Raw genomic sequence first — 19,510 nt, 5'->3', positions numbered from 1 at the left:
AGTCCTTAGCTAGCTTATCACTAAGATTGGAGTCAATTTGTTAATTGTTAGAGTTTACTCGAAGATTTGTGTGAATTTTGTTGTTTGTTTTTTCTTTTGGTGTGTTATATGCATAGGTTTAGGCCGGCCTAGATACGTAACATAGATAGAAAGAAAAAGAACAGGCACGCTAGCAAGTATCAAACCAATTGTTATGTTGTGATCCAAATTTATATTAAAAGGAGGTTAACTTCTGACTAACGGAACGAGGCATGCCGCCGGATCGATGGCACCGTCTATATATACTTCTTGTAAGCCGTCGACTAGGGTTCTTCTTCTAATGGATAGATATGAGGGGGAAGAAGACGTCCCATTTTACACTGAGAACTGCGGGTACATAGCATGGGTTTATGAACCCCCATATAATCCACCCCCACCCCCCACGGATTATCCGTCATGGTGATATAGAGCGGAGGGGAGGTCATCCACCCCCTGCCCCCCCTCCCCCTACTAGGAGGTGACATTCTCCTGGTGTGGGGCTGGATATTTGGCCCTCCGCCACCCTGGATGGCTCGGCTCCCATTTTTCAGCAGGGTTCTTTTTTGTGTTGTTTTGGGGCTCTGGGTGAGCGGGACCGAACGGTTCGGTGCATGGCATACCGGATTATCCGTCCCTAACTTCATGAAATCCTCCTTCTCTTGATCTTCTCTCTTCACTTTTCCTCAGCTTGTTGAAAACCATCATAACAAAGGCCACACATCCAATTCTAGAACCATATGATGAACTTTGGATTTTAGTGGGTAATCAAGCGGTATTGTGCTAAATTTAAATCCCTGAATACAAACGGTAAAATTCATTCGTGTGTTGTTAGCAAACACACAAAACCCAAGGGAAATGAAAATGCTCATTCAACTTTGTTTGACCTTTTTTTATTTTTTTATTATATTAATTACTTAAATAATTTATTTTAAGTTTACTATAGTTTTTGACGACATCGCACATAAAAAATTATCCTAATACTGCATCGCTCTTTGTAAATAATTTGCATTTGTATCGGTTTTGCAAATTCTCAATCGGTCGAGACTTAAGTTACATCTCAATTGACGCCTCGGTCATGGAACTACTTCTATTGTGATAGCGTGGGACTTGCAAGTGAGACGAAAATGAGTTTTTCCTTTTGAAAGATGGTTGGAACTAAGATTTTCTGATTTCAAGTGGAGCTGCAACTCAGTTTTATTCGAATTGCAAGTGGGATTGCAAATGATATTTTTTAGCTGAAATTGGGTTGCAACTGAGATTTTCTAGCTGCAACTTGTGCCGCAAATGAATTTTTACAGTCGCAGTTGGGGTTGTAACTGAATTTATTTAGTTGCAAGTGGGTTTGCAACTAAATTTTTTCAATTGGAAATGGTGTCCAACTGAAATATTTTTTAGTTGAAAATAAGGCTGCAACGAAGATATTTTTGTTCAGGTGTGGGGCAATTGAGATTTCATTTGCAAGTGGGGTGCAGCTGGGTTTTGTTTCCAGCTGCAACCGGGGCTACAACTGAGTTTCTTTCCGGTTGCAAGCAGAGGTTGCAACTGAGTTTTTTTCAGTTGCAAACGAGGTTGCACTATTTTTCTTAGTTGTAAGTGGAGTTATAACTAAGTATTTTAAGTCGATATACATATTTTTCACTACTTTTAAATGCGTCGTAAAGAAATTAGTGACCGAAAAACATTATGTATGCACAGCTGCACCGTAACAGTACATAAAATTTATATGGCAAGTGGAGTTTCAACTGAGCTACTCAGTAGCAAGTGAGGCTGTAACTGAGATTTGCCACTTGCAAGTAGGCCTGCAATTGAAATATTACAGTTACATGTGGGGATGCAATGAAGATATTTTTAGTTGCAGTAAGGTTATAACTGAGTTTTGCCAGTTACAAGTAGTGTTGCAACTAAGATTTTCCAGTTTCCTGGGGCTCAAACTCACCGTCAGTTGATGACGGTGAGTTTAAAAACATGGACTATATGTGACGAGTAACTTAGTTGGAACTAAACAGGATGCACTGTATATACACCACACATAACTCATATTTTCCAAACTATGAGTTGTGTGTCCTGCATATATAGTGGTATTGTCTTACGCACTATGGTGACGGTGAGTTTAGGAGACATATATGTGACGAGTAAACAAAACCAACTGACGGTGAGTTTAAAAATATGGACTATATGTGAGAGTAACTTAGTTGGAACTAATCAGGATGCACTGTATATACACGACACACGACTCAAATTTTCCAAACTATGAGTTGTGTGTCCTGCATACATATAGTGGTATTGTTTTGAGCACTATGGTGCCGGTGAGTCTAGGAGACATATATGTGACGAGTAAACAAAACGTGGAGTATCTCCCTCGCCTTATCCGCATGCCGGACCCCTCCACGGACGGGCACGCACAAGGAGGTCCATGTGATATTGTGATCCATCCACCAACCCTGCCCTATCCACCCATGCAACGACAGCATGGGGTAAACACGATGATGCTAAAGCCAAAATCCTCGGGCCATAGCCATACGTGCACTAGCAGCTAGGCCACGTATCACGTACCTATATAAGCCCAGTTGCCGCCACCTCTGCTTGGCACAGCACATGAAAAAGTAGTTGGCGTTTCCTGGCCAGAAAGAAACACGCGCGCGGTTGGCTCTGGATAGGATCGATCGACGCAGCTAGCTCGATCTCGTGGACGGGCACCATGCAAATGCATCATCTGCGTTTGTTCAGGATCAGTGGTGGTGGTGGGTGCCCCCGAGGCGAGCTAGTCCGTCCCTAGTGCTGTATCAGTGGCGTGCGGCGGCAGTTCTCGGCGTCGCGGCACAGTGTAGTGCTGGTCCCTTTTCCGATGGGCCACTTCGGGTTGGCATTGCAAGTAGGGATGAAGATAAAAATGGAGCGGAAAGATTTCAACTTTTTTGAAGAAAAAAAAAAGGAAAGGAGATTTTGCGAAATGGAAACAAAAGCAAAACTTTTGCGGAATCGACCTTTTTCAGCGAAACAAAAGTGGTAACAGAGTTTTTATTTCCGGCTAGAGAATGATTTATTGTATTCATATTTGTTTTTGATAGTATCTGATTTTATATTTTCTTAATTAGTATTTATGTAGATTTGTTTTCGCTTCATAAAAATGTATGCAAACAAATGTGGTAACACTCCTGTCAAGATTTCTGTACTTGTCAATTCTTGTTACCTAAATTACAAAAAGTCAAAAAATCCAACACGATTTTTCCCTTAAACCCGAATGCATATGCCTATTGAAACATGTACAATGGTAGAGAAAGTGTGCTTACCTTAGCTCTACATAAAAACCATCTAGAGAACCCAATTAATGGAGAGAAGTTGTACACCTATGACCTATGTCCCATGCAAATTTATACAAAGTTAAGACAAGTTTCATGGAATGGAGAGAGTACAATGCATTATCTATTATTGTCTTCCCTATCAATCAATGTGAACTAGTTAGTCTTTTTTGTAATTTATTAGTTTTCTAAGGGAAGACATATCATATCATACAACTTTTAAAATAGCTTTCTCTTAATTTCTAAGCGATCATCTTTTAGCTAAGAGAAAAAAATCTCTTTCTTATTTCTCTCTTTTCTAACTAAGTAAAATTTCAATTGTGGCAACTGTAGGAGAAGGCACATGATCGACCGGTCGAGCCGTTTGAACAGCCGTCCGTCCGCGGCGAATCCAGCGGCCGGCAGCGACGCCGTGTCCCACCCTCACGCCGAACTCGCCTCGTCGTCCGCACGCGCGTCAGCCTCCGCCGCATTCGTCGATTCCGGCGCCGGCGGCGATAGCTTCGGCTTACGCGCGGGGCGGGATGGCGTACGCCCTTTGCTCTCCCTGCTACCACCACCATCACCACCGTTCCTTTAACTACCGCCGCCTCCGCGCCTCCCCTTCCAGCCACGCCCGTCTCCCGAGCAGCACCGGCGGCCCGTCAGGTACGTTCTCCGTCCCTCCGGTCATCCCTTTCCTTCCGGATTCATTTCACGTAGTTCCATTTCGGTTTTCTTTCGAAATTTGGATTGGGGAATGGGGATAAGCGTTCCTCGTGGGTATTAACGTTGTGCACAGTTTCGTCCCCGCGGAACTAAAATTTTGTATAGTTATTCAGATGCCTATTAGTTCTATCGGGTTTGTTACGTGTACAAATTTCATTGGAAATTTCCAGTTATTAAGCGACCAGAGGACGTCCTAGATAAGTGGCATCTCAACATTTCTGAATTTGTATCACTAGTAATTTGGGAGATGATGGACAGAAGCAAGTCAGCTCTGTCGCTTATCCTCTCAGAAATCAGAGATATGCTACTACTTCTCTTGCTTACCGGATTATAAAGTCCAAATAGTAAATAGAACTGGAATTTTTGTGGTGCGTGATCTTGCTAATTTTGGTTGTATTGTGTGGAGTGGGGGTGTCAGCTGTGTTAGTGAGTATGATTCCTCCCTGCGAATCAGCTGAAAGAGTTTGTAATTCTGGATGTAACCAAGTCACTTTAAGTAATACACTTCCAAGTTTCAAGATTTTGTTTGGGAGTTTAGGAATCACAAGGCATCTGATACCCAAACAAATTAATGGGAGATGAAGTCTTTCACCTGATGCATCGTTTTCAGATGGTTGTTTAGTGAACTGTGCTGAAATCTCGTCACTACTTTGTTTATGCAGGATTGAAAGCCGCAAGGTATCTTTATTCCCAGCCAATGTCCACCGGTAGGGGCAGTCCTGTATCGTGTTCATCCATGGGATCTTCCAAAAGCAAGCAAGAACCAGATCATCTCCTTATTCTGGTTCACGGTATCATGGCAAGGTAACATCCATAATCCTAATCCTATCATAGTAGTTTATAAACATAGGGTAAGCTGGGTCATGCAGCCATATCTTGAACTTTATTGCAACATTGCCCTGTGCATCTTTTCGAGAATTTAATTTCATTATTGACGGTCACATCATACATGTTTAGACTTGGCCTGATTTTTGGTTTGATTAGTATCAAAATACAGTTCAGATACCACCTTACTCATTTATGTTAGTGACTTAGTGGTGCATTATAACACACAGATATGGGTGCTTATTGCTACCGCTGGCTGTAACCTTTGATTCTTTTTTCGGCTTCTAAAATCGATCATAAATTGTGGAAGTCTAAATGTGAATGTTCATTAGTGAACCGCATGGCATACATCTCTGCTTAACTGTCAATACTTACTTTACTAATACCCAGAGGCTGTGTGTATCAAATCATTGATAGGAGTTCAACATATGGTGACGAAGTGAACCTCATCACCCAGCCTAATTCAAAATCCAAACTGAATTTCTAAAATAAAATAAACAATGATAAAAAAAATGAATGCTAAAGGTATATGTATGTTTCACAGAATTTATTCAATATATTTTTTAGCCAAGCTATACTTACATTTTTTTCGTTCTCTGAATATAGCCCCAGTGACTGGACATACGGTGAAGCAGTGCTGACAAAACGGCTAGGTGACAATTTTTTCATCTATGGTATGTGTATATTTGAAATCTACATTCATTTGGTGAACTTCAAGGATAATTCACCCCCTGCTACAAACCCTTTTGCTTCTGAGGAATAATGATCTTAATTAAGAACAAGATGTGCACAAATGGAATTGAATGCACACAAAAAGAACATTGTAGTAAAGAGATGAAATTGGCACCCACTATTTTACCATACGCACCGGTTTACAGTTGATAAAAAAGTTGACCGACAATTTCCTTGCAGCTAGTTCATCAAACATCTACGCCAAAACTTTTGACGGGATCGATGTAGCTGGAAGAAGGTTAGCGAAAGAAGTATGTAGTAGAGACTGTTCTATGCTGTTTTTCATGTATTAACTAATTAGTTAAGAGATGAAATATGCCCTATGGAAGCAGGTCTTGGACTTGGTACAGAAGATGACTGGCTTGAGAAAGATTTCCTTCATAGCACATTCTTTGGGTGGATTGTTTGCTAGATATGCTATTTCTATTCTATACTCACAGAAAGCAGAAGAAACAAGAAGTAGTACTAATGCCATGCCAACAACTGAAGGATCTGAAATGTCACTACTCACTCCAGGATTAGGTACCATTGCTGGGTTGAAGCCAATTAATTTTATTACATTGGCAACCCCACACCTTGGTGTTAGAGGGAAGAATCAGGTGGGTCTCCAACACACTAATTTACATTTGTCAGCCTTTTTCCTACTTTCGACCCAGTCTTGGTTTGGAAGAAAGTGCTCTTGTTTTGATTTTTATGGAACTTTTGGTGACCTGTAAGAATTCTATGAAGTGGACTCAATACAGTGTGGTATATACCAGTTGAAGGAGACAGCCCTCTAGTCTGAACTTCTGTTGAAATATTCGCACAATTGTTCGTGGAGAAAATAGTGATATAATTTTTTTATGTCAAACAGTATGTTAATTTGCATTAATGTTTTCACTCTTTGGAAATTATCAGCTTCCATTTCTCCAAGGGCTATCAGTTCTAGAGAAACTTGCTGCACCTTTGGCTCCCTTCATTGTAGGACGCACTGGTGCTCAACTCTTTCTCACTGATGGTGAACCTAGCAAGCCACCTCTTCTTCTAATAATGACATCTGATCAAGAGGACAAAAAGTTTATGTAAGTGAGGAATACAGATCACTTAGTGGCAATATGTACGGTAGAAAATAATGTTTCTTCATCATTTAACAGGTCTGCGCTAGCAGCTTTCAAGAACCGCAGTTTGTATGCTAATGTTTCATATGACCGTATCCTCCATACAAAACTATTTCTTGAACTTGATCTGCAACATGTGTACAAATGAACTGTATCTATTTCTTGTTTTCCTGAGCCTCTATGCCAGACATGGTTGGATGGAAAACATCTTCAATAAGGAGAGAATTGGACCTTAGAAAGGTACTATACTCCACTAGGATTAGTAAATTGAGGTACTGGATGAGTAATATTTTGAGTAACTCTTTACTTCCTCCATATACACAGCCCTTGCATCGTTCGGTTGATGGCTACAAGAACATTGTGAATGTGGAATACTGTTCGCCTGTATCATCTGACGGTCCCCATTTTCCTTCGCGAGCTGCCAGAGCTAAAGAAGCTGCACAAAGTAGACCAAATATGGAAAATACCGAGGAATATCACAAAATGATGGAAGGTAGGTAGGTAGGAATTTTGCACTATTGTGTAATAGATTTGTTATTTTCTGCACTTCTGAAAATCAACTCTATTTTTTTGCCGAAACAGAGGAGATGATCCATGGCTTGCAGAGAGTGGGTTGGAAGAAAGTAGATGTCAACTTCCATGCATCCCTATGGCCTTACTCTGCTCACAACAACATACATGTATGTAGATGTGCACCACAAGAGCCCTACAACATTTTCTGCTTTGAGTACATCCGCAGATTCATTACAGCACGTGGTATCAATGCAGGTTAAGAGTGAGTGGCTTCACAACGCTGGTGCAGGCGTTATCTCCCACGTCGCGGACAGCGTAAGACAAACATGTTTGCATGCCAACCTGTGAGATCTGCAGTTGGTGAGCTGAAACCTGCCATGGTTAGTAATCGGTTAACTTCTTAGAGCATTCTGCTTGCCAGCTTTACTAAGCAATACAAAGGTTTTATCAATATTCGAAGGTATAGTAGGCCATGATTTTTCTTTGAGAAACGATGGAGACATAATAATCCATAAATTGATCGCTGAAAGTTAATTGTTTGTTAGACTGTTGCTTGGATGCCATGTGTTGTTTATCTTTCACAGAGAAATGTATTTGTACTGCAGATCTGCAGGGAAGTGATACATGTATTTGTACTGCAGATCTGCAGGGAAGTGATACATCTAGTTGCAGAAGATTTCCAAGTCAGGCGTGGTTGTTTGGGAACTGGAAGCTGCAAAGAGCCAGCTGTCAGTATAATTGCAGAAGGTTCTCAATTCAGGAGCAGTTGTCTGGGAACTGTTCATCTCGTTGTATATTTTTCAGATGATTGCCTCAACTTCTGTTGAAGGCAAATATGATTAGCTTGTAGCTATTTATGGATTCCATGAATAATGTTTATGGTCCTACTGTTAAGTGGTCTTGTTGGAAATGTGTCGCTCCTATAAGTTGAACATATAAAAAAGTGAGAAACATAAGAAACTACAGCTTTCTCCATGCAAAAACCCCCAGCCATGACGGTCAATCATCACCTGCCCACCCCAGTTTTGCATAACATGAAAAATGCGCTTACAACATCCAACAGCAAGCACTGAATCACAGTTAGTCAGCGTTCATTAACCAGGACTTACAACAACAAAAAAGTCGAACAACATTATGTCAACACAATAATTTGTAATCGACCAAGAATCTAAAAATCTCATGACAGCCATCGAAATTAGGCAGTCATCTTCATGAACTACCCTCTTCTTACGGACAATGCTGAAACAGTTTAATGCGAAAGAAAAAACATCCTCGTAAGACAACATACATAAGCACAAGAATCCATAGCTCCGTGGAAATTTGTCCACCACAAGCTCTTGTCATCTACCCTTAACAGACCACCTTTTGATCTTCAGGTGAAGCAATTATTTACAGCTGGCGATCAGTGGCAGCGACCTTTTATGGTGGCAGGAGGTAAAACTTTCCATGTGAATGAAGCCAATTGAAGGCTGAAACTGAACTCCAGCTACTGGTAATCAGGGTTGAATGCAAGAGCCTCTTGCTGGATTAGATCCTTCATTTGTTCTTCTGACAATGCATGCTGCTCAAAGTCAAAGCTGAAGGGCGCTGTGCAGACCGGCTCATCACTTATGTCGTGCAGTGATGCTAAGTACGGATGTGCAAGGGCACCTTCAACTGGCCAGGAGAAACAGTGAGGCAAGAGAACAATCAGTGACATGAATCTTGGAGATGAATATTTTGCAAGTCAAAAGTATCGATCATCAACACAAGAAACACCATCAAACAGCATCAGGTTCTAGGCAAATGACTATTTTGGCATCCCACTTCAGACTAGTGCCCTTCGCATACATTCAGAGACCAATGCCCCTTGTAAACCTTGCCCAGATGCTCTATATATTTAGCTGGGTGGTCTTCCCAGTTCTCTTACTCTTTTTTATTTGAATAGAGGAAGTGATGTTAGCTTAATAGAAAGCTAGGATGGCATAGCCATATAAATTCCAGCTATGAATAATTAACAAATCACAAATGGAGTAAGTTCTAAGTTACTCTATTCATGACGCAAGAAAGCTTAGCTTGAGCCAGCCTACAAGCCCATTTTAAACTTGCTGCTTGAAAATAGGTTCATGAATCTTGATGGCAAAAATAAGTAAATAACGCCCTGGCACCATACCACAGATGGATGGGACGGTTAAATCTAAAAAACACATGCCAAAACTTACCTGTTATTCTCTGTCTAGGATCGAACGTCAGCATCTTCTCAACCAAGTCAATTGCTGAAGGGTGAACATGCGGAAACTTTTCAGAAAGTGATTGACTAGCATGGCGGGGAAGTTGGCGGATATATCTTCTTGCATTTTCATTTACAAAATCCAGATCAGCCTCATTAGGTGTCCCGATGAGCTGCAACAACGAAATACCATGAGGTAATTTGAAAATGCATGTATGTGCACCAGAAAAGTACTTCATGGCTTCATGCATATGCTACCTCTACTTCCAGAACAAACTGTGATGATACTAGATGCTTCCATAGCAGTCTCAAAAGTACTATTATGCTAGAATACTACCTCGCAACATAATTTCATGCATTGATATAAAAGAAGCTCATATGGTACTTTCTAACCTCCATTAGAAGACGTAGCTGATGGACATGGTCTCTTCCCGGAAACAAAGGTTTCCGGTCCATCAGTTCCATAAAAATACAACCCACGGACCACACATCAATTGCTGCAGTGTATTCAGAGGAGTTCAACAAAAGCTCAGGTGCCCTGTACCATCTTGTCACCACATACTCAGTCATAAAATCAGTTTCTGAGGTGGTACGAGCAAGCCCAAAATCACAAATTTTTAGGTCACAGTTTGCATTCAGAAGAAGATTGCTAGGCTTCAAGTCTCGGTGGAGAACATTTGCTGAATGTATATACTTCAAGCCACGGAGAATTTGGTAAAGGAAATACTGCACAAAAATGAACAATTACACAAAACAGTCATCAGATTAAGTGCAATTTCCCACAAGACAGAAGTTTGCATATTAAAAAAATAGAAAGAATAAAATCTACTGAAGAGAAATTAGGTGACCAGCCTAGAAATCAGTAAGAAATTCACTGATTTCTCAGACGTGATCTCGCGTCAACTTCTTTTATACTAGACACCCAACTAGGCACCGACAGTGCAGGTATATTAGCAAACAGTTTTTTCATGGAACATTTCCACCAAAGATTAGAGATGGAATTTGCAAAAACTACAACATGATTTACCATGTATGAAGTATGATGCATGGGTATTTGACAGAGAACAGAAAATGAGATGGCTATCATTAAATAATATACCAACATGTCATCTCCCAGGCATGTGCTATACGTGATAAACTTGTTCAACCGATCCCTTTGTTCAATCAAATGTTCAGAGGTTCACTGATGAATCTAATTAAACCAGTTTGTACTACTTCATATACATTAAAGGTTGTTCAGGTCATAACTAGTAGGTCTGTTGATGCCAATTTCCTCTGATGTAAGTACGGTGTATCATTTTAAAAAGGTGCAATGCAAATGAGGTACTTATTCAATGTATTACAATTCACCTATGTCAATGTGTTATCAATTTTCATCATATTACAAACAAGCAAAACATCAATCGACAGTCGTATTAGTATATCTGAATAATTCGAGCTCCTAGGTCAATGTTGATACTATACTATACATCATGAAACTTGGTTAGAGGCTTAGAGCACAGTCCTAGACTACCAATGTAGCAAGATGATTCAACGCAGCCAGAAACAGAAAGGGGAGGGGGCTTTGGCGATTATGTATTAGTTTGAGAATGCTAACATGTGAAACAGTATGTATCGGGCTGAGGCAAAAGAAAAAGAAAAACAGAAGCAGGTAATATATTCATGGAATCGTATGCAATCAGATACTAGCAGGGGGAAATTTTCTATAGCCAAATAACAGAAAATTGAACTTATCTAACAAAGTAGGAAGGAAAGGTTTTACTTTTCTGTTAATTTTTTATAAAAAAAAAACAGTACCTGGCAATGTTCCTCCGATAAACCTTGATTTGAGCGAATAATCTGATGGAGATCGGTGTCCATCAATTCATATGCTATATAGACATCATTGAATGAACTCCTCTGTGCAGGAGGTATAATATCCCTTATTGCAACAATCTGCATAAAAAATGGACTGGTCTAAAACAACATATTTTGTAGTAACACGAATCATACTTGAAAATTGTTTCAATAAGGCAATAACTATGGTTAGCAGCAACAGGGCTGCAAGCCTGCAATAATGTTTAGTTGTTACATCTTGTACACAAAAATCATAGACTAAAAGGTAACGTATTTATCACAATATAATTAACTTCCCATGATATTATTAACACAATCAAAGCTAAATTCTTCACCAAAAGATGGCCAAGACATAATGTCCAGAAAATGAGACGAACTAATAATTTTTTTCGAGAGTACGCCGAAGGCGTACCATATCTTTATAGAAGGCAGAATTTTGAATACAAGACGACTACCACTCGCTGCAAACAACGAGCATAGTACGAACTCCACTCCACTCCACTCCACACCACACCGGGTAGTCCGAAGGCAGCCACCAGCCCACCAACGAAACTACAACTACGACACAACCAAGACAAATGAATAATGATAACTGAGCATCTGCACCAAGTAGTGCTTCTGAAAACACCAAATGAAATATGGTCCAAAGATGTGAATGAGGTAACCTTGCACATGTTCGAATGTTTTTATCTAGTAGTGTACGTACCAAAGATTTTGCAAATATGAGCTGACACGAGTTCTGTGCTCCCAAGAGAACCGAAAATTATGCCTTTTACCTTACAGCTAAGGCTTCCAATAACCAATATAGCTACAGGAACATAGTATCCCCAAACTGGAAAAGTACTGCTTCATGGTTTTCTCTCAGCTAATTATTTTGGGGGGTTAACATGGAGAATAAGAATGAGTAAGACTTGTACCCTAAAGTTATGGGAAGTTTTGAATATGAAGAGATGAGAAGGAAGAGTATCACCTAACGTAGCTACTATAAACTCAGATGTGTGCCATTACTGGTCCTGTGTGTTGCTCTCCTTTAGATGGTCAGGATCTTCCATCTCAGTGCTATGGTTCAATTACCAGGCCTTAAGCCCACCCGAATGAAAGTCTAATTTCCCGGCTGGGAAATCACCACGGCTTAATGCAACTTTTGCCCTTTATGTGGGCCAACAAGGCTTGGTAATTATGGGAGAAGATCTTAACCATCTAAGAAAAGCAACCTACCTGATCACGTTTTGTGATACATTTTGAGCTGATACTGTATAAGCATGTGCATCGACAAGCATTTCCGCTAATCCGACCTTGCCTAATCCAATGATCCACTACTAACACTCATAGTTGTCCAGCGGTCGAACTACCCCCAAAAAAAGTATGCCTATTGCAGTGGAGCATTTAAATCTAAAACACTTGCTTATGTAGGGTACTAAGACCCAGTTAATTTGTGAAAGCCTTCCACAACAGGCATGTGCATGTGGTCACCGTATGTGCTTTTCCATCTCCATGGTCGCTATATGCGGGCCAAATCATGTGAGGGTGCTTGGGTTGCGAACTTAGATCAAAGCAGGGGAGATTCTTCGTTGCTCAGGAGTCTTTTATACCGGTATGGATTTTTTGTTCTAAAACCAGGAGAAGATGAACATGTGATCCAAGGGGAAGAAGCTACCATGGCTTTATGTGGGCCAACAAGGCTAGGTAATCGGAACCGTTATACATGGGAGAAGATCCTAACCATCTAAGAAAAGCAACCTACCTGACCATGTACGGCAAACTTTTGCATTTATAGTAGCTACGCCAGGTTATACATTTTGAGCTGATACTGTATAAGCATGTGCATCGACAAGCATTTCCGCTAAGTTATTAATCCGACCTTGACTAATCCAATGATCCACTACTACCACTCATAGTTGTCCAGCGGTCAAACTACCCCAAAAAAGTATGCCTATTGCGGTGGAGCATTTAAATCTAAAACACTCGCTTATGTAGGGTACTAAACAAGACCCAGTTTATTTTGTGAAAGCCTTCCATAATAGGCGAAAGAGAGTCCATTTCTGCACAAAACTCGTGAGAGATCCCTGCATGTTTATACTGAAAGCAGATTGCTTATCATCAGCTAAACTTCAACCCAGGTCATTTCAGAGCATGGTGTGGAGTCGAAGGGCAGGGTGTGAAGGTCCATCTGTAATCTACTCGTAGCAATAGGATAGCTGTATTTCCAAAATGCGCAATTCAGAGGTTCATTCCTTTGCTTACTAGTTCTGACATTCCAGGAATAGAAAAGATTCAAGTCCAAGTCCAACATCTGAACAGACAATTGGTCCTTCAACTTTCCAACAGCAGCCGCCCTACGAACTGGGTATTCCACTTCCACTACACTCCCTGTGGATTTCCAAGGAGCTAGGAAAAAGGACACGGGCAGGTTGGTCCAAGTGTAGCCTTTGACATCATCATCTAGCAGCAGTAGGAGCGAGAGCATCATCAAGTGCTTGACTTGTGCTGCTCCAGGTCTGCTCACCCCAGGGTCAGGCCGACAGCTCGTTCAAGAAGACAATGAATCGCATCCGAAAAGGTTGCTGGGCTCTTTAAAGGCATGTCTGTGAACAGATACTACTACTCCTGAAGCGCGCATCTCATGTGAGCCAAAGAGGAAGTAAAAGTCGTTCCCGAATTAACCATGGGAGCTGTTGTGACGAACTCGATTATTTTGGCAGCTACTACTAACCCACCACCTGCGCCTGCCACATATTCAATGCAAATAACGAACTGCCCGGTGACAGAAATGATTTCGTCCAATAGGATCTCAATCGAATCTACGCCAGGTGCTAAGAGAAGTAGGGAGGAGGGAGGGAGAAGAGGGCGGCGGATCGGAGGAAGGGACTGACATTCTCGTGGTCCATGTGGCGTAGCAGCTTGATCTCCCGCAGCGTGCGCTTGGCGTCGATCTTGTTGTCGAAGGCGTTGGCGATCTTCTTGATGGCCACCTGCTCCCCGGTCTCGGAGTTGAGCGCGGAGCTGCGGGGAAACAACCGGTGAGGCCCGGACGGGAGGAGGAGGAGGAGGGGGGAGAGGGGGGCTTGGCGTACCAGACGATGCCGTAGGCGCCCTTGCCGATGGGGAGGATGGGCGGCTTGTACTTGACGGTGACCTCGAAGACGTTGCCGAAGATGTTGTACTGGATGAAGCGCCCGCCGTGGCTGAGCGTGGCCTGGATGTTGTCCATCGGCGGCGCCCCTTGGCCGGCCGCCGCCGCGGCGCCCGCCCCGGCCTCCGCCATCTCCGCGTCCGGCGGCAGCGCCCCGCCGTCCATGGCCGGATTCGGATCGCAGGCGAGCGGAGCGAGGCGGGGCGGGGAGCGGTGGTGGTGGTGGTGGTGGTGGTGGTGGTGGAGTTGGTTGCGAGATTTGGTCGCTTTCCGCCTCTTGTTTAGGCTCTCTGGTAGCTAGCTCCCCCTTCTCTCTCTCTCTCTCTCTCTGTTTCTTCTTTTTTTCCTCTGTGCCTGTCTTTGTGGGCTGCCGTGCCGGCCTGTGGCTGTGGCCACCCGCTGGCTGGCCTGCGTGGAGGAAGACAAGAGAATGGCGCGCGTGCGAGTTGTGCGAGTGTGGCTACCCGCACGAGGGCTGCCGGGCTATGAGAGCGCGACGTTTTGTGGCTTATCTGCGTGACATCATATCTACTCCTCAACTAAGCGTAGCATGAACTGATCAAGCATACTACAACTACCGCTCCACGTAAAAAATCATGTAAGAACAACGTGGTGAATTTTATCTCTCTAATGGAAGTCTACAACTTTAGTCAGAAAAAAGAGAATGAACCCCACAAATATGACACTATGTATCTCTTTCTCTCTCCAAAAAGCATGCTTTTAGGGCTTAAGATCCCACTTCTTAAAGAGGAGGCTACTTCCTCATCCGAACCTACTTTGGACCACCCGAACCTAACTAAAGGTGTGAAGCAGCACCTCTAGGACAGTGCATTGGGCATGCCCTAAACGATCCAGACCAACGGTGAAAACGGTTGCAAAAACGTGCCTTGGTGGCAACCAGGGTGCACGTACCGATGGGATGCTACTGTTTCCTGATGAAATTGTACTGTACTACTCTAATAATGATTCGGTGACGTATAGAAATGATGACAAGGAAGGTAAGTTTGGAGCATAGAGCTCGTGTACACCAACATCCCATTCCCATCCCTGCCTACTTATTCTCGTGTGGAACAAAAGAGTCCATCTTCAAGTGTTTGCCCACCCAAAGAAAATAGCATGGCAGCGAGAAATACTAGTTCGGCATGAGTCTCAAACAAGAAACACATGATGAGACTTTTTGGGTCCTGTTTTAGAAGCATCAATTGGTTCTTGTGTAAATAGAGAACATTCCCATATTCTACTCGATTCCATCCTATGCCCCAACATGTGGACACCTATGATTTCGGAAACATCATCACGTTATGTTTGGTTGGTGCCTCCCTCGGGAGGAAGTACTGTATTGATAAGGATGAATTGCTCATTGCGTGCATATACCGATCTTTTCAAATCTAAAATGGAGGCGGTGGTGGCATGTAACGCTCTATACGTTTGCGGATGCATCTTGCATCTTGCGTCGATATCAAGTATAGAGTAATTTATGCGATGAACCGATACTATAGGTAACAACACAAGTTCACGCTAAAAGGACTTATAATACGTGTCTAGTGGGATCATATCTACACACTCCCACGACCAGGTTAACTAGAGTAGCTATGGTCATATTGCCAGGTATATGTATCATGTATTGGGACTGTGGGAGTGTTCTAGGCATTGTTGCCATGGTGAGAATGAGGGTGTGCATAGTGATAAGAGGAGAGATGTTTGATGATGAATAGTGGTATTGATTTGATGGCATATGAGAATGCTGACAAAGAAATGCGGATCAGATGATTACCTGATATGTTGATATGGGAAATGAAATGGAACATGAAGCTCATATACATATACACATTGTCTCTTGTTCCAAGTTGGGTGCTCGATCAGGATACGAGATGGTACAACAAATAGTAGTTGTATGGTAGGAGTCTTTATTAGAGAGACATGATTATTAGATGGTGTCGTTGCCTAATCGACGGTACCCCGGAGGAGGGATCCTCACGAGGGGGAGAAGAAGTAGGGGCCATAGGGCGGAGTGCACACGGGACGGTGGTACGCGAGTTACCCAGCTTCGGAATACCTGCACGATGACAGGGCCTACTGCTGCTTGTCCGGAATTATCCGGGCGCTTTCGCGTTGTTACAATGAGTTGTGGTTGTGCCTCTAGGGCTCCCGGATCCGGCTTATAAAGGCGCACGAATCTAGGGTTTACATGGAGAGTCCTAGCCGGATTACAGATAGCCTAACTACGGTACAATATCTTGCCGTGCACGTCACGGATCCGCCTTCCATATACGTCGTACTGGATCCGGGTTCCTCATGGGCCTCCATGGATCCGGGTTACTCCTATGTCGGTGCGGATCCGGCCTGCTGATCCTGGGCCGGACTTCTTCCTTCACGATCAACGAGCAATCGGGCCGCCCGATGGGCCACATGCCTCATCACCGTCTCGTGGGCCACCCGGGCTTGCCGGATCTAGGCACCGTCGATGGTACACCTATGAAGTATACCCACAACAGGAGCCCCCGTGAGTTCTCCGAGTTTCACCCGCAGCTTCCGCCTTGCTGGTTCATTATAATCTCCGGCAAACGTTGGTAACGCGGAGAAACTTGAAGAGCTCCAACTTTACATTTTCTTCTTTTTTCCAACTTATAGCCGGAAAATGCTTCCACCCCGCGGGACTTCATCCATCGACGTTCAAAAGAACATTTCCGGGTTACTCCCTGCCCGAATGAGAAACAACTGATCTTCACGAAATTACCCGGAATCTTAAGAGACTCAAACGGCTTCGGAAATCCTTCATCTTCAGATCACACGCAACAACGGAAGTTCCATTTTTCCCGCGCACAACTTCCTTATTTCCCGCGCTAAATTTTCGCAGATGCAAATCTTCAACCGGAATTTTCGGGAATGCATGGTTAAATTACCTCCACGTCGTTTTACCGCATTTGACCTAAACACGTGTCATCCATCCAACGGCGCGGCCGTTCAGTTTCCACCGTTGGATCCGGATCCCGAATCTCCGAGCGCGGCCTATAAATACCCCGCGGCCCGGTAAAAATTCATTCTTTCACCCCCTCTCACCACGTCGTCTTCCTCCTCGCGCCTGCGCCGCCCATCTCGACTCCGGCGATCTTTGTCACGGTGAACTTCGCCCGCCGCCGAACCAAGGCTCCCCTCACACCAAGATTCTCACGTTTGAACGAGAAACTCGCTCCGCCGCCGATTCGTGGTCACGCGGGTCGATTTCCTTCAAGTTCGGCGACCTCATCACCGCCGGAGCTCCGTCGAGCCACCGCGCCATTAGCGGTAAGTACGCCGGCCTTGTAGAAGACAACCTAGTGTACAGGATAGACTTAGTGATCCGGGTACTCAAACACTTTGTATGGGTGCAGCCGGAAGCATGCCACTCGAATCGTCACTTTGCACTGGTAGCTCTTCGAGTAGCCCGGATCCCAATCAGATAGAACCCATATGCCCGGATCCTATATCATTCCTGCCGCCGTATGTTTCCGACATCGGACTAGCTCAACCTTTTTCCGCATCTTCCAAGCACCGCTCCAAGCCGGATTCCTACCCTCCAAGAGCTCCAAGAAGAACTCGAGGGACAAGCTCGGATGGCATGCAAAGGTGCGGGAGGCGGAAACAAGAAGGCGTCCAAGGCCCGGATCCGCGAAGGAGAACGGGGTCAATGGTGGCCTTGCGAAACCACCGATGTGGAGCTTAGAGAGCTCCAGAACGAAGGAATGATCTCCTCACATTGGAGTTTCACACGTGATTCCGTCGTCCCCAAGCCAGAAACCGGAGAAGTTGTCATGACTAAGGCTTGGGTGGAACGCGGACTTTCACTTCCTTGTTCGGAATTTTTTCTCTCCATCCTCAGCACCTACGGGCTCCAGCCCCACAACATTTGCCCAAATTCATACCTTCTCTTGTCCAACTTCGTGACTCTCTCGCGAAGGACATCTTGGGATCCGGCCGGACGTCAAGTTGTGGCGCTTCTTTTCCGGGTGAAGAAAGAAACCAAAGAGAAAGCTATGGTGAACTCGCGGAAGCATGACGTTTATGCTCCGCCCTAGCCGCATGTACCCTCCTCATGACTCACACGAATCCGTCCGGCATTGGAACGCCGGATGGTTTTATGAGAAGAATGCCTCGGCTCCGAAGGTCCATGAAGGCCCGCCCCGCTTTGTCAACGAACCTCCGGAAGAGCTTGCAAGCCGGGAGCTTCGTCCCTTCGCTCGCCCGGACCCCACTCCCGGGAGAAGGCTGCACGGAGAATCTCCTGGCTAGTCCACGACGGACTAACCGGAGCCCAGCTCACACTCAGCTGGTTTTCTCGGAGAATCCAGCCTCTACGCTACAACGCGCGCCTGATGTGCGCTTATACCGGGGCGGATGATCTTCTTCGGGTTACCCGCCACGACCTTCCGGCCGACTCTCTGAAGAGAAGGATCAAGACACTGGTGAAGATTCCGAGGGGCCAACGAGGTCCCGGAACCGACCAAAGACATTTATACAAACGACCGATGTCCTCCGTAAGCTTTGTTCTTTTCGTTGCTCCAAACTTCACAACTTTTTGGATGTTTAACTTAACTTTTATGCATCTTCCTTCCAGCTCAACACTTTGGCGGAGGAGGACTTTCGCACCATTCTCCGCGTCCCCGTCACCGAAGACACGGCGGAGGAGGTTCCGGATGACGACGAGGAGGAAGAGGAACAGCACCTCGCAAGGCGGCCCTCGACCTACAAAGCGTCCCCGCGCCAAGGCTTCCGGCTCTGAAGCCGGAGCTAGCGGCGAGGCCTCCGCCAAGAAACCGAAGACGGTAAAACCACCTCCGCTAGACTCAAGGAAAGCGGAGCGTGCACGTATAAGGATGCTCTCGACGGCCGGCCAAGGCACACGCCCCATCATCCCCGGCGCCCCGTAAGTTTCCGAACATGATGCGATTTTAACTCAACGAAATTATTTCTTGTCTAAACCCTTTCACTTGTTCGCAGGAATCCGAAAATCGCCGCCACGCGGACCACCAGCCAAGAGCCCATCACAAAATATAAGAAGAAATCTCCAGCTGTTGGTCCCTCTACTCCGAGCTCCACCAAGCGTCTCCCACCCAACTCCCCAACCGTCGCCCCCTCAGGCGGATCCATCTCCCCCACCTGT

At 44.3% G+C, this 19,510-nt stretch overlaps 2 protein-coding genes across 7 annotated transcripts; one reads left to right on the top strand and one right to left on the bottom strand.

Moving 5' to 3' along the window:
• The first annotated feature begins 3,763 nt into the window (after positions 1 to 3,763).
• LOC124685075 (putative lipase C4A8.10) lies at positions 3,764 to 8,076 on the top strand. 6 transcript variants are annotated; one of them, XR_006997269.1, is made up of 12 exons: positions 3,766 to 3,965; positions 4,688 to 4,829; positions 5,457 to 5,524; positions 5,763 to 5,833; positions 5,915 to 6,181; positions 6,480 to 6,643; positions 6,716 to 6,771; positions 6,867 to 6,919; positions 7,004 to 7,172; positions 7,262 to 7,359; positions 7,448 to 7,614; positions 7,669 to 7,720. XR_006997269.1 is itself a non-coding variant. In XM_047219377.1 (12 exons), the coding sequence occupies exons 1-11, from the start codon at positions 3,842 to 3,844 to the stop codon at positions 7,538 to 7,540; spliced, it is 1,284 nt and encodes a 427-aa protein (XP_047075333.1). In that variant the 5' UTR covers positions 3,766 to 3,841; the 3' UTR covers positions 7,541 to 7,572; positions 7,834 to 8,076. The 6 variants fall into 6 exon arrangements, 5 of the variants coding, with proteins under 5 accessions (XP_047075334.1, XP_047075333.1, XP_047075331.1 ...); XM_047219377.1 differs by lacking the exon at positions 7,669 to 7,720 and adding an exon at positions 7,834 to 8,076 and having other exon boundaries at positions 5,457 to 5,503; positions 7,448 to 7,572; XM_047219375.1 differs by lacking the exon at positions 7,669 to 7,720 and adding an exon at positions 7,842 to 8,076 and having other exon boundaries at positions 7,448 to 7,572.
• A 151-nt stretch (positions 8,077 to 8,227) lies between these two features.
• On the bottom strand, positions 8,228 to 14,560 carry LOC124685076 (mitogen-activated protein kinase 1). Its single transcript, XM_047219379.1, has 6 exons — positions 14,312 to 14,560; positions 14,111 to 14,240; positions 11,199 to 11,336; positions 9,795 to 10,127; positions 9,394 to 9,574; positions 8,228 to 8,848 (listed from the first exon to the last, which is right to left on the bottom strand). Exons 1-6 carry the CDS (start codon positions 14,533 to 14,535, stop codon positions 8,679 to 8,681), a joined length of 1,176 nt encoding a protein of 391 aa, XP_047075335.1. The 5' UTR covers positions 14,536 to 14,560; the 3' UTR covers positions 8,228 to 8,678.
• Positions 14,561 to 19,510: the final 4,950 nt, after the last annotated feature.

The sequence above is a fragment of the Lolium rigidum genome, chromosome 1 (assembly GCF_022539505.1).
Source record: "Lolium rigidum isolate FL_2022 chromosome 1, APGP_CSIRO_Lrig_0.1, whole genome shotgun sequence".
Lineage (NCBI taxonomy): Eukaryota > Viridiplantae > Streptophyta > Magnoliopsida > Poales > Poaceae > Lolium > Lolium rigidum.
The sequence above is the reverse complement of the archived record's forward strand: the minus strand, read 5'-3'. Positions and strand labels throughout refer to the sequence as shown.